At 45.0% G+C, this 15,329-nt stretch overlaps 1 protein-coding gene across 2 annotated transcripts in view; it reads right to left on the bottom strand.

The window, feature by feature from the left end:
• IGF2R (insulin like growth factor 2 receptor) overlaps positions 1-15,329 on the bottom strand; it is an 85,014-nt gene that overhangs the window by 29,323 nt on the left and 40,362 nt on the right. For both annotated transcript variants that reach the window (XM_066616194.1, XM_066616202.1), the window contains exons 18-26: positions 15,021-15,171; positions 14,051-14,233; positions 12,393-12,494; positions 11,469-11,570; positions 10,452-10,632; positions 9,308-9,475; positions 2,336-2,479; positions 1,365-1,543; positions 227-314 (exon numbers count right to left, since the gene is read on the bottom strand). In XM_066616194.1, coding sequence (XP_066472291.1) covers positions 227-314; positions 1,365-1,543; positions 2,336-2,479; positions 9,308-9,475; positions 10,452-10,632; positions 11,469-11,570; positions 12,393-12,494; positions 14,051-14,233; positions 15,021-15,171 — 1,298 coding nt within the window. The remainder of the gene's footprint in view (positions 1-226; positions 315-1,364; positions 1,544-2,335; positions 2,480-9,307; positions 9,476-10,451; positions 10,633-11,468; positions 11,571-12,392; positions 12,495-14,050; positions 14,234-15,020; positions 15,172-15,329) is intronic.

Raw genomic sequence — 15,329 nt, 5'->3', positions numbered from 1 at the left:
GCTAATCAGAGAATTAGAATTGTGTTTAGTCAAGAATTTCAATGGTGCTTAGTCATGACTAACTTTCTTTGTATTACAACACAATGCATTTCGCAAGCTAATCATTTTTGTAATCAAGGAGAACTTAAGCTCAAGATGGGATCTGCCTTGATTCTCTCATTTCTTCTTGCATCCTGATTACAAACACTTTTTATACAACAGCTTCAAATAGAACACTCATACTTGCCTTCTGCTTTGTGCACAGGACAAGCTGCCGCTGTTCTCCAAAGAAACACAAACTCACAATCCTCTTCATGTTGAAACACTGGGGGTCTCTACAGTATAAAGATGAAGAACAGGTTGCAAGTTTCATATAAATGAAGTTCTTCTGGAATCTCTTTCCTAGCAATTAACTAAAGGGCCACCAGCCATCACTGGATTACATAACTAGCATCCAAATATCATGTACCACAAGAGTTCTTGTTGAGAAAAAACCTATGAACTTGAGACATGTGCTGTTCACAGATCTACTGGTTGAGTCAAATGCTTTGTGGGATCAGAACCGCTTCATGCACAATAGGTTACAGGGCAAAGGAGAGAATAAGGAGGGCATGTACTGACCCATTAAGTCTGCAAAGCTGATTGAGTTTTTCCTGCTACAGGTATATCATGTGGCTGCAGGACCAGTGAACTCATGGCAGCGGCGGGGGGGGGGAGTAGACACAATTCATATGTACCACATTTCAAATATTGTAAGTCAACACACTTTTGCCCACACCAAAAATCAACCTCCATATAGGATATTATAATCAAGAAGATCGTCTTTGCGCACAACATGCAAATAGCACCTTTTCAGACAAGGTGAGAATCGCTAAAGCATACATGTGTCTTGCATCAGAGAACACTTTTTACCTCAAATGAGCTGGGACATGGGAACACACCACAACTAGCTGAAAGTTGCGAGCATTCACAAAGAACAGAAAAACTATGGCCCACTTTCCTCTCTGCACAAGCAGAAGAAACTCGCACTCCTATTCATTGAGACAATGACATACATTATAAAAGCCATCTCCAGAAGACAGGATAAAGATGAATTCCACATCACTACTGTTTAAAGTCTGCTTTCTGGACAAGCAACTGTGCCCTTCAAGTGGTAGGGAACCTGTGAACAGGGTATGCAAATGCAGTTTTTCTCCTTTAGTAAGGAAGAGAGAAATCCTTAGCTGCACAGTATTTCTTAATGAGGATTCTTAATTCTTCTTAATGAGAAGAGGGAGCATTGCAAGCAAAGACCTATTCCCTAAATAAGTTTGCAAAGTTAGACCAAAACAGATAGTCTGATTACATCTAGACACTTCAGCACGCATGTGCAGTCACATACTTACCATATCTTGAGCACACTGGAAGATGATTCGGGTCGAGTACTGCTTGTTACCTTTGCATCTGTCACCATTCAAATACACAATACTGAGGGACCCATCAGTGGCAGCTTGAGGACTTATCTGAATCATACCAAGATTCTGGCCTCTCTCACCATGTTTCATACACGAGCCTATTATACCACCTGCAACCCAAAAAGAATGCTTCAATATTTCCTTTGGCATTTCACCCAGTATATTGCATTAATTCTCTCTGAAAGTGGTTGGAAACAATTCAGAATGCTTTCCCCTCTTCTTGAAGCTAGGCATCTGAGCTTACCACCAATTGTGTTTACCTGACATAAAGCCAGTTGTACTAAGGCAAGAGGATTTTTTAATAATGGTTTTGAGATGTTCTTAACATTAACCATTTGAACTACGGAAACTAGCCCACGTTACAGCTAGAAAGACTAATTCTGAGTCCAATATAAATTGCCTGTTGTGTAGAACTAATTGGTTATTCACTTTTCCTCCCTAGTAAACTTCTAAGTTTAAAATACAATCCTTAAAAGGTCAGAAAATAGAGGCAATTTCAAAAATAAATTAGTTGTAGGCATCCTACAAACCAATCCATCTCTACATACTATAAGCAGCTAGCACTGTCTTGTAATCCAGCAGAAATGGATCCAATAAAACTCTCACCCGAAGTAACATTTGAAGAAATTAAAGCATGTATTCTTTTCTTCTGGACTTCTGAATAATTTGAATGCCAGGTTTTCTAACACTTAGCTGGCTAGCCCAGAGCTGCCCAGATGCCCCGCCTTATCTGCCTAGTAGCCAGAGGGCTATGACTGCTGCCCTAGGGAATTAGTAGACCAGCCAAAGCCATCAATCAAGAGACCCAAAGCAGACAGAGAAGGGTAAACCACACACCTGACAACCTGTCATACTAACTGTCCCTTTCAGTACAGAAGTTGGATAAAATTTAAGATCCTTACCTGGGCATCCTGGAACGTATGGAAGAGGTTTGCAAACATTCAGATAGAAAGTTCTTGTTTTTGCATCTTTTGAAGTATCCAATGCAATCCAAGGTTCGGTGTCTTTGCTCAAGTCACTCAGATCATATTCATTGCCAGCAGAATCTGAATACATAATCAGGAACCACAAAACTCTCAGTTAAACTATATCTGCCTTATCCACATGACTCCAGCTTCTGTGAGTTAACAACCCAAACCACAATTACAAGTAAGAAGTGATGAACAGTGTCTCATGGAAGGTTATCTCTAGGTCAGCGGTGCCCAAACCCTGGCCCGCGGGCCACTTGCGGCCTGCTGCAGGTCCCCATCCGGCCCCCAGGGGGTCCCCCCACCTCCAATGGGCACCTGGCCCTCACCCCAGCCCGCACTGGCCCGCCGCACAAGCTCCATGCCTTGCTCTCCCTCGCTGCCACTGAGCTCAGTGGCAGCGAAGGAAAGATGAGCCCAGCCAGCGTGCAGGGCCTTTTATAGTGGGAAGGTAACGTAAGACTTGCAGGTCTCGCGTTACTTCCCACTATAAAAGACTCTGCGCACTTGCCTACTAGTCTCTTCTTCATTACCCATGGGCTGGGCTGGGCTGGGCTGGGAGCAGCTCCATTTGGCTCTGCTCGGCTCCCTTCCCCTCCTCCCCTCCCCTCCTGCAGCCTGAGCAGAGGGGAGGAGAGAGAGATCATGAGGGAGGGGAACCCAGCCCAGCTCGCAGCACGTCTCCCTCCGGAGGGAGGGAGGGCTGGCTGGCTGGCTGGCCAGCCAGCCAGTCGGCCGGCCAGGCAGGCAACAGCAGCAGCACATGGGCGGGCAGGTAGGCAGGCAGCTGGGCAAGCAGGCAGGCAGCCCAAGCGAGGGAAGGAGGGAGGGCGAGGGGGCAGGTGAGCAGGCGGGTATGTGAAAGTATGAAAGATCCCCCCCTCCATATATATGTGTGTGTGTGTGTGTGTGTGTGTGTGTGAGTGTGAGAGAGAGAGAGAGAGAGAGAATGTGAGTGTTGGGACATGTGAGTGTTGGGAGAGTCAGGACAGACAAAAGAAAATATTTCTTTACTCAGCATGTGGTTGATCTGTGGAACTCCTTGCCACAGGATGTGGTGATGGCATCTGGCCTGGATGCCTTTAAAAGGGAATTGGACATGTTTCTGGAGGAAAAATCTGGCATGAAGATCCCCCCCATTCTTAGGGTGAATGTGAGCATAAACTGGATTGAATTCATTCATTCATTTTCCGTCTCTAATATATTCATTTATTGGCCTTCTTTACTGCCGCCGCACATTGGGTCGACACATTCATCGACTTGTCCACCACCACCCCAAGATCTCTCTCCTGATCTGTCACAGACAGCTCAGAACCCATTAGCCTATATGTGAAGCTTTGATTTTTTGCCCCAATGTGCATGACTTTACACTTACTGACATTGAAACGCATCTGCCATTTTGCTGCCCATTCTGCCAGTTTGGAGAGATCCTTCTGGATCTCCTCACAAACACTTCTGGTCTCTGGTGTCACTTCTGACACCACTCAGAAAAGTTTGGTGTCATCTGCAAACTTAGCCACCTCAATGCTCAACCCTGACTCCAGGTCATTTATGAAGAGGTTGAAGAGCACCGGTCCCAGGACAGATCCTTGGGGCACACCACTTTTCAACTCTCTCCATTGTGAAAACTGCCCATTGATATCCACTCTGTTTCCTGGTCTTCAACCAGGTCTCAATCCAGGAAAGGACCTGCCCTCTAATTCCCTGACTGTGGAGTTTTTTCAGTAGCCTTTGGTGAGGGACCGTGTCAAACGCCTTCTGAAAGTCCTAATATATAATGTCCATGGATTCTCCCGCATTCACATGTCTGTTGACCTTTTCAAAGAATTCTAAAAGGTTTGTGAGGCATATCATATTGGCAACCTTCAGTCTCGAAAGACTATGGTATCGCGCTCTGAAAGGTGGTTCTGGCACAGCGTCTAGTGTGGCTGAAAAGGCCAATCCGGGAGTGACAATCCCTTCCACACCGGGAGCAAGTGCAGTCTGTCCCTGGTCTGTCTCCCTGGCTATGGGCCTTCCTTCTTTGCCTCTTTGCCTCAGACTGTTGGCAAAGTGTCTCTTCAAACTGGGAAAGGCCATGCTGCACAGCCTGTCTCCAAGCGGACCGCTCAGAGGCCAGAGTTTCCCACTTGATGAGGTCCATCCCTAAGGCCTTCAGATCCCTCTTGCAGATGTCCTTGTATCGCAGCTGTGGTCTACCTGTAGGGCGCTTTCCTTGCACGAGTTCTCCATAGAGGAGATCCTTTGGGATCCGGCCATCATCCATTCTCACCAGGTCTACAGAGCTTGCGTCCTGAGTACACTTCTGTACTGCAGCGAGTTATGGACTCTCCGCTCACAACAGGAGAGGAAACTGAACGCTTTCCACATGTGCTGCCTCCGGCGCATTCTCAGCATCACCTGGCAGGACAAAGTTCCTAACAACACAGTCCTGGAACGTGCTGGAATCCCTAGCATGTTTGTGAGGCAAGACTTACTCTTACAGAAGCCATGCTGATTCTCCCTCAGCAAGGCCTGTTCGTCTATGTGTTTTGAGATTCTATCTTTGATGAGGCATTCCACCATCCTATCCAGCATAGATGTTAGGCAGACTGGCCTATAGTTTCCCAGGTCCCCCCTCTTTCCCTTTTTAAAGATCAGCGTGACATTTGCTATCCTCCAATCCTCTGGCACTGTGGTCATTTTGAGGGACAAGTTGCACATTTTAGTCAAGAGATCAGTGACTTCATTCTTCAATTCCTTAATAACTCTAGGGTGGATGCCATCAGGGCCTGGTGACTTATTGATCTTTAATTTATCAATGAGGTCTGAAACATCTTCTCTTTCAACCTCTATTTGACTTAATTCCTTGGTCAGGAGAGGCTGTTCGGGCAGCGGTATCTACCCGAGGTCTTCTGCCGTGAAGACAGATGCAAAGAACTCATTTAATTTCTCTGCCATCTCTAAGTCTCATTTCCCCTTTCCCTCCCTCACCATCCAGAGGGCCAACCACTTCTCTGGCGGGTTTCCTGCTTCTAACGTATTTGAAGAAGCTTTTATTATTCCCCTTAATGCTGCTGCCCATGTGTTTCTCATAGTCTCTCTTGGCCTCCCGTATCACCTTCTTACATTTCTTTTGCCACAGTTTATGTTCCTTTTTATTCTGCTCATTAGGGCAAGACTTCCATTTACAGAAGGAAGCTTTCTTGCCCTTTACGGCCTCTCTAACTTGTCTGGTTAGCCAAGAAAGCACCCTCCTGGACTTAGTCGAGCCCTTCTTCCTTGGTGGTATACACTTCCGCTGGGCCTCTATTACTGTTGATTTGAGCAACCTCCATGCTCTATGTAGAGACTGAACTCTTTTTACCTTCCCTTTCAACCTCCTTCTAACCAACCTCATTTGAGGGAAGTCCGCCCGTCGGAAATCAAGGGTTTTTGTGAGAGATTTGCCCAGTATTCTTTCCCCCGACGTGCATGTCGAAATGGATCGCAGTACGATCACTGTTCTCCAACGGCTCAGTAACATTGACATCTCTAACCAGGTCCTGAGTACCAAACAATATTAAATCCAGTGTCACCTGTCCTCTGGTGGGCTCCATGACTAGCTGCTCTAAGGCACAGTCATTTAGCATGTCAAGGAATCCGGTCTCTTTTTCGTGACCAGAACACAAATTGACCCAGTCTATATGAGGATAATTGAAGTCACCCATGATTACAAACCTGTCCCTCCTTGTCACCTCCCTGTTTCATTTCAAGGTCACCTGATCTGTTTCATTTCAAGGTCCCCTTCCGGTTTCTGGTCTGGATGATAGTACGCCCCCAGTATTACATCACTCCTCAGGCCTGGTAATTTAACCCACAGAGATTTTATGGAGTCAGACCCACCTTCAATCTCTACTTTGCTGGATTCTATTCCTTCCTTAACATAAATGGTCACCCCACCTCCAACATGCCCCTCCCTGTTCCTCCTGTAGAGTTTATAGCCCGGGATTGCGGTATCCCACTGATTCTCCGCATTCCACCAGGTTTCCGTTACGCCCACTATGTTGATGTTTTCCCTTGTCACCAGACATTCCAGTTCTCCCATCTTTCCTCAGAGACTTTGGGCATTTGCATAAAAGCATTTGCACATGGAATGCCCCAGGATGCTTATTCGCTCCTTTATCCCTGAATCCTCTCATTGTGCCAAATCGTCTATCACATTCCATCACGCTACCATTCCCAATTTCTTCTCCTACTCTGCCTTTGCCTTGTTGTTCTCTAACCTCCCCATCCTCGTCCTATAGGGATGAGGAGTTCCGAAGCGGATGCCCCTCGGCTCCTGTTGGCTTTCCCCCAGGGACCAGTTTAAAAGCTGCTCTGCCACCTTGTTTAATGTTATGTGCCAGCAGTCTGGTTCCATTCTGGTTCAAGTGAACCCCGTCCCTCTTGTACAGGCCCCGCTTGTCCCAAAACGTTCCCCAGTGCCTAACAAAACTAAACCCCTACACCACCATCTCATCCACACAATGAGACCCCTTATCTCCGCCTGCCTAGCTGGCCCTGCGTGTGGAACAGGTAGCACTTCAGAGAACGCTACCTTTGAGGTCCTGGCTTTCAGCTTCCTACCTAATAGCCTAAATTTGGCCTCCAGGACCTCACGGCTACACTTGCCCACATCGTTGGTGCCGACATGCAGCACAACCGCTACCTCCTCCCCAGCACTGTCGACCAGTCTAAACAAGAAGTGATGTCCGCAACCTTCGCACCAGGCAGGCAAGTCGCCATGCGGTCCTCACATCCGTCGCAAACCCCCCTCTCTATGTTTCTAATAATCGAATCCCCCACTACAAGAAGCCCCCGAACCCCCTCCCGCCGAGGCGTATCCTGAGTGCGTTTGGATACAAGACTGTCCCCTGGAGAAGGGGTCCCCCTAGGGGATTGTTTCCCTCCTCTCCAGGCTGACATCCTCCAGCCCCGAGACTTCCCACCCGGGCAGCTGAGGAGCTGCATGCCTGAGGTTGGGACGATGCCCAATTGTCCCCAGCAGTCTCCCCACAGTCCTTCTCTGCCTTCCTCTGCTTCTCCAGGTCAGCCACCAAGGCTTCAAGGGAGCAGACGCGTTCCTTGAGTCCCTGGAGCTCCTTGCACTGAGGACACACCCATGACTTATGCCCCAGAGGCATATAGTCATACACGTGGCACTCAATGCAAAACACTGGATAGCCCCCACCCTGCTGCTGGCTGTCTGACTGCATAGCTTTTTTTATTTTGTTTGTTTTTGTTTAGGGGTAGTTAAAAACCCTACACTGGTTAGCAGCCCCCCTTCTCAAGGGAAGAGAAGGGCAGTGTCTGGGGCCCTGGCTTCCTCGCCCTGCTGCTGAACTCGCACTGAGTCTAAACTCGCGGTGCCTTACCTGGCACTTTGTTCCGGAAGCACTGGGTTTCCCAGAGGCCACGGGCGCTTCTGCAGAGAGGCTCACGCGGTGGCAGGCATTAGCTTTATACTCCTAGCTGGCTCCTCCTCCCTCCCTCCTTGCTGACTGAAAAGGGGCTGGTCTTCCCAGGTGGGATTTCCCTGAATAGGGTACTTGGATTTGCCTAATGGGGCTCTTATCAACTCCTAAAGGTCAATTGTTATGACCTAAACGACAATGACTATGCTAAATTGCCCTGGCTGGGTGGGAACTGGCCCTTCCTAGGTTCTTACCCTCCTACTTCAGTTCTCTGAGGCTGGACTGTTTTTTTTAACATCAAGCTGGTTTTTTATTTGAGTTTAAACTGCACTGGTTTAAGAGTTTTTTGGTTTGCAGAACTTGCATACCGAGGTTTAAATCCTGTTTAGCCCTGCTAAAATCCTACTTTTATTAAGAGTGCACCTTTATTTTATTTATTTATTTATTGCTCTCACCTAGATCCTGTGTCCTAATTTACTGAACCTTTAGATTATGTTCTAGCTTCGATTAACTTGGGTTAAGTATAAGGTTTATTTAAACCAAGTAGAAAAACTTGCTTTCCACTTTATCCTCCTCTGTTTTATTTATTTTTCCAAGTGCCTGTACCTTGGGTTCTTATTCACAAGTAGGACTCTGCTCCTGCTCAGAGTAGACCACTGTATGCACTTACATTCAACCAAGCCAAAACTATCCTTAAGTACAACAAACCAGTTTCCCAAAAAAATCATTTTCCAGGGAAAAAGGCAAATGCTATTGCAGTGTTCTACAAAGCTGGATGAGGAAAGAGATATAGAATTGTCCATTCCTTATATTCACAGACACTCTCTCCCCCCTGCTCCCCCTCCAACTGCACTTCTTCACTCCTGTTAACATATACATCTTCAGCAGACCCTCTAAGGCAGGGTTGTCCAAACATTTTGGCAGGAGGGCCGCATAATCTCTCTGACACTGTGTCAGGGGCCGGGGAAAAAAGAATTAATTTACATTTAAAATTTGAATAAATTTACATAAATGAATTTATTAAAAATTGACCTTATATGAATAAATGAAGGTCATGCAGTAGCTCAAGGCCGATAAAAGGCCTTGCACAAAGCAAGGCCAGCCTTTCCTTCGCTGCCACTGGTGCATCACAGACATGAAACAGCAAGTAGTGGAGGGAGCCCTCATCCCACAGCTCAGGCGAGAGGTTGAACAACCGTCCTCATGCTGAGAGCAGTTGCGTCGAGCCAGCAAGGGCTCCAGTAAGTATCTGGAGGGCCAGAGACTCAATGGAGACTGGGGGCTGCCCGCGGGCCAGACTGGGAACCCCCAAGGGCTGCAAGTGGCCCCCGGGCCGGGGTTTGGACACCCCTGCTCTAAGGGGGGAAAAAAACTGTTGAAGTATCCCATATACTAGCACTTCTTGAGAGAAAATGTGCCATCTGTAAAACTATACCACTGAAATGGAACCTACTGGTGTTTTGAGGAAGTCTTCCAACTCTAATTTACTTACCAGTAACCTGGCAATCTACTGGACTAGGTGGACAGGCCAAAGCTGTGTGAAACTCAAATAAAGTATGATGAATTTGCTTTGCAGAATTCAGTTCTTCATGTGCAAATTTCAATTCTCCAGGGTAGGATTTGTTGCAGATAAATATCACAGTGAAAGAGTCAACAGTTCCTGAGAATTGAAAAGTCAGAGTCAAGTTATTTACTTTTGGTCCCTTTAAAGTTGCACACACTCATCATCCAAACCTTATTACCATGCCATTTCTATCCCTGTTAAAACTTGTTCATTGACTAGACTAGTACTTCCCAAACCTTTGGACTGCATGAATTTCTAAGTACCTTAACTCTCCTCTTACAAGAACATAAGCTCTGTTGGATCAGGCCAAAGGCCCATCTAGCCCACTTTCCTGTATCTCACAGTAGATGCCCCAGGGAAAGGTTTCTGACCCAGAATGAAAAAGTTCACAACCATTAGGTTAAAAAATCCATTAGCTGCTTTGAATGCCCACTAGGGAGATAAAGTGTAAGTAAATAAATAGGATTTGTCATCTGCCTCTCCTTCTCTGCAATTGTGCGTGCATCACATATGCCCCATCTGTGTAACTTGCAAGGTCAACATACATGCCAGGGTTACAGTAAATTTGCCTGCAGAATGCCATATGAGCTGGGAAGGCATTTATAGTCAAATCACGATCAGGTTCCACCAGACATGGTTCGCAGCACCCATATAGCGCAGGCTGATGAAACAAGCAGTATATCAAAGTGGCTGCAGTAAGCCAGGGCTGTGCAAACAGCAGTCCGGGGGCCAAATCCAGTGTTCATGCAGATCTGTCAATCCACTGAGCAGACATTTTGGTTATGCCCAGGCGCCACCCCTAGGATGCTCTGGGCAGCTAGACGTCCTGTTGTGTGGCCTTCTGGAACACCAGGCAGACAACACAACTGCCCAGAGCATCCCTGTCCTCTGAACGAGGAGCTTCATGTGGCACCCAGGCAGAACACTTGGATGCGGTCCAGATGGGGACCACATTCCAGGCGCAGGCACAACTTTGAGTTGCCACTGCAGTAAGCCACCTAGAAATTCTTCCTTCTAACAACAGCCCAGGTAGTAATACCAATCCTGTATAAAACTCACACAGCTCCTTTACCTGTGTAAGTAAGAGACAGATATCCTTCTGTAGATAGTTGAAGAGTCTTGTTCAGTTTCACCAAACGAACATGCTTCAGATCATCTGTTTCACAGCCACCAACAACGCTACCATCAGCAGCCCCACCACCTGAACTACCATCAGTAGATGAACAGACTGTTGCTGGTCCACAAATATTCAGCTAAGGGATTTAACACACAGTACATATGATTTGCCCTAAGGTATCTTAACCCATTATTGGACAGCATAGTAATCTCTGGCCCTAAATATGGATCATCCTCATTCAATCTTGCACCTGTTTGCACACTTTGGAAGCACAGCATTTAGTATTCTTTCAGCTCCGGCAAACAACCTACAACATACTCTAAGTCAGGGTTCCCAAAGTGGTGGGTCACAACCCACCACTGAGAACCCAAACTGGGCAATTCCCTCTTAAGGGGAGTAGCCCACTAATGGGTGTCCCGACAGTGCTGCAGTGAATGTGGTAGTGTGGGGATTCAGGGAATTTCCCCTTACCTCACATATGAAAACTAAAGTGTGCTCCAATCGATAGATAGAGCGATTTTTAGCATCAGGGAGGCCCACAGCCCCTCCTGGACTCTCCCCAAGGCCAGTGGGACTCCCCAAGTAAGGGGGAAAACCCATAGGTCCAAGAAGCTCTGCAATGCTAACAAGACACATATCCTGCCCCAGGTCCCACTCCCACAAATATTCACTTGCAGTCTGAAAGTCCGAATAGGACTTTGGGAACCGCTGTTCTACATTTAAAGAGAATTTGGTTTTATTTCCTTTCAAACCTTACCTGTCTTCATATATACACAGTACTTTCTACTTGCTTTCTTTACTGATCTTTATTAAATCTACTGGATTTAATACCCTTTTCATGAACACTGAAGAAACAGACATAAATACTTTCTGCTCTTCCCATATGGGAGGGTAATTACTAATTTTCAACAAGAAAGAAAAACCACAAAGGCAGGTGCAATGTGAAACTCTAAGCTTAAAAAAATGGTTTACCATATATTGCTTCCCAATTCCATCGACCAAGTAACCTTTTTCTGAAGCCAGCGATTCCAGGTTATACACAAAGCCACTGTTAGGATCCTTTACAGAGCAGCTCTGCAGAATACATAATATTTTATCAAAGAGGAAGAGAAAGATGAGATCCAATGAAATACTGGCATGCTTAAAAAGGTACGTTACAGTGTAGACATCTTCAATGTTGATTAGGGCAGAGGTGGTCAAATTTTGTTACTGTGCCCTATAGACATTTACCAAAAAGATCCATACTACAGCTAGTGGTGAACCAAACTAAGAGGCCCTTTCAACTCTCATCAGTCTTTCTACACACAGTTTGTCCACCCGGCTCAGTATTCCCTGCGTTTATCAGCAACAGGTTCCTGGGGTTTCGGACAGGTCTTCCCCAGCCCTACCTGGAGATTCCAGGAACTTAAACTACTTCTTCAGAGCTATGCAATCCCCTTCCAAGCTGCTTGTGAACTCCCCCCCCCCCCCAGTTATAACCCAAAACTTTGAGAACCCCCTGGGCTAAGATAATCCTATTTCAGACTACTCTCAATGGATAGATGGCTATCATGTGAAACAGTAATATCGGATGAAAGCAGGAAGCCCACAGAAGTTAACTCCCTGTAGAATCACACCAGTCAGACTGTGCTCAAATCCCATTCAGCTCCCCTTTCGCTCAAGAGTTTGAAATGGCACAGGCTGTTTCATGCTTTCCTTCACAACCAGAAGATCAAACAGGAGCATTCCAACAAACAGGATTCTCAAGTGCTCCACCTAATTAAGCCTGTAGTCCTCATGCAGACTTGAATTTCTCCCAACAGGACTCACTTCTAAGGAAACATGAATAGGCTTGAAATATAAGGGTAGCTAAGTGGCAGACAGGAAAATGTCACATTTTTGTTTCCCATTCCTCACCTCAGATTGGCCTTCCACCGTTGCAACTGGACAAGCAGCTTCTGTTTCCCATAGAAATGTTGCAACACAATCTTTAATCTCTATGAACTGTGGGCTGCTAGTCTGGAAATACAGGCGGTCAGGAATTTAACAAACCACTTTTGCAAGCACTACAAGAGTCTGTTCTTTGTTTACTGAAATTTTTCATGCAATTGTTTCGGGGTAGGATTCCAGCTGTGGGTACAGCAACTATCAATAAAAGCAACATCCTTAATACAGGTGTGCGTCAATGACATTCTCTGATCACCACTGTTATGTGATTAGGTTGTTAAGCAAACATTCAGCCCAATCTAGTGCCTTTCTGGTATAAAGGGACACTCACTGCCAGACACTTGCTGGCTGCACAGGCTACTGGAGACTGATTGCCCCCTCTTTGCATTAAGAGCCTCTTTGTTGTGTAAACAGACACTTCTGCCCCAGCCTATGAAAGACCTGATTGCTTCATTAAGAGTCTGTTGTGCTTTGACCACCATCATAAATGCAATCTGTTAGGTGGAAGATCCTTAAGCAATGCATGAATGTATTTTATAAACTATCAAAAGGGTTCAGGTGAACCAGGCTTTTGCTATTACATAGCATGCACCTATATATGAACATCAGTTCAAAAGACAATAAACACTTTTAAAAATCATAGGTAGAGAAAAAGTTATGTACATTATAGAACCCAAAAACATTCCATATTGAGACATTAAAGAGCTTTAGAAAGAAAATGAAACCAGACCATACAATGTTCCGTAATGAGACTGCCAAGCTGATTTTCAGAGTTTGGCACATAAACAGTGACCCTTAGGCTGTAGCATATGCATGTTACAGAGAAGGGACTTTTTTCCTCCAATAGATGCCAGCTTAGCTCAGGGCCTGGGTGGGGATCAGAGTGAAGCAGAGAACTCTAGCAACTTTCCAACCCCTTCCCTCTCACAGCATTCCCAAAACCCCAACTACCACCGCCACTTCTGCTTCCAGGAGTGAGGAAGATGGAAGGACTTTCCCCAGGAACTGTTTCATCTGGAATGATTCATTCCAAGTTTATTTATTTACTGGGTAGTTGTTACTGGGATTAAGAAAATTAATCACTTCACATTGCTTCTTATCAACTTGAGCAGTATAAAAATGTGAAAAATAATTTTAATACTGTACTATCAACGCACGCACTATTGCTGAGGATTACAGATAATTCAGCTTTAGTTACAACTCAATATTGTAATTATATTAAATCAGGTTCTAATAACACTCTGCGGATTAGTCACATCAACAGATAAAATGTGGAAAAATAATATACTGTATAGTTTATGTACTGAACTTCTGCCTTTTTCTGTAAACTTGTCTCAAAGCACCCATAAATGGCTTCTACCTTTATCCACAATGACAATGTAACTTTGTAACATGATTTACTTACTAAGATTAGCTGCAATCCAGTCAGCCCACCCAAGAAACAGGAAACTGATAAGAATATGAAATCAGACTTTTTCATTATGGGTCCAAGCTATGTAACAAGGGGGACTTGAGATAACACCCAGAATTTGTCCACAAATACCATCAGTACTTTCATATTGACTGCCTAGTCAGATAACACTATAGTGACACTATAGGAGAAGAAAGGATGCTATCTGGGAACTTACAAGGGTGCCCTTGGAGCAGACAAGATGGATGAGGCTTGTGAAAGCTTCACTCTTGCCACCATCTGCCCAGGAGCACAGGGAGCCACTGGTGTAGTTTAAGAGGATTCTACCATGTCCTTCAATAACTGGACCTTGACTGGCAATTCCCAGGTTACTGATGGAAGTGACTTCAGAAAAGACACCCTGCAATTAAAAAGAACATTGTTCTGAAACAGTCACTTAAAAAAAAAAAGTCAGTTCTTTTAAACTGAATACAGAAATCAAAATAGACACGGTCATGTTACAAACAGCAACTGCAAGTTCCAGCCAATTTAGGAATTGCTAAAACTCTTGCACAAAAGTAATTCATCACATAAGGCTGAAGCCTGTAACATAACATCACATAAGGCTGTAACCCTGAAGGGGTTACAATTAGAAAAATAAGGGAGCAAAAAAGGGGGGAGAGTTAAGGAAGAGGATCTCCAAAATACTAGCCTTGAACCAGAAAACAGTTTTCTAGGAGAAAAGAAACCAATTAAAGGTGAAACATGGGTTATTATTAAGAGAAAGAATGTCTGGACTTCAAAATGCTGCAAGAGCTAGTGCTGAATTTAACAGACTTCAAAGATTAAAATGAACGAAATGTAGCAAACTAGTAGCGGTATAAGAAAAAGCCAGTAAGGATAGAAGCAAAATTATGCACAGTCTTACAATGCAGGAAGGGTGTCAAAATGTTGGACAAACTTGGGAGCCCAAGAAAAGTGTGCTATTGCCAGAACACAGTACAAATTCTACTTCTAGGACAGTATACCAGGTACCAATAAAGTATCTTGCCAACGTAACAAAAATCTTGACAGCATTCCCAAATACAAAAGGGAGATCTGCATTATATGTACCCACTACACTCACTCAAATGCTCATTTTGCTTGTCTTGCAATAACAACAAAGTCTGTTTCGTGACTTCTTTAGGCATTAGCATGGAGATACTCACATCAGTTTCTTTGTATGTCATTTCACAGACAGATGCCTGTCTATCACAACCCGGGACAGGATTTAAAGGCCTGCAGATATTTATGTAGTACTTTTTGCGTTTGCCCTGTTCAGAGCTGTCCATGGCATACCAATTTTTCGTTCTGTCTAAGCTGAAATGTACAAAAAAAACTAGTACCAAACTCTAGTGTATCTGCTTAGATTAAAAAATACAGATGGTGAGAGCTTTACTGAAGAGCATTGCAACATTCGTTCACTCTTCCATCCTCACATCTCACTGCAATACATATTAAAAATACAATGGGTTTAT

This window comes from Tiliqua scincoides, chromosome 1 (genome assembly GCF_035046505.1).
Source record: "Tiliqua scincoides isolate rTilSci1 chromosome 1, rTilSci1.hap2, whole genome shotgun sequence".
NCBI classification, from domain to species: Eukaryota; Metazoa; Chordata; class Lepidosauria; order Squamata; family Scincidae; genus Tiliqua; species Tiliqua scincoides.
This window is presented reverse-complemented; position numbering and strand designations above follow the sequence as displayed.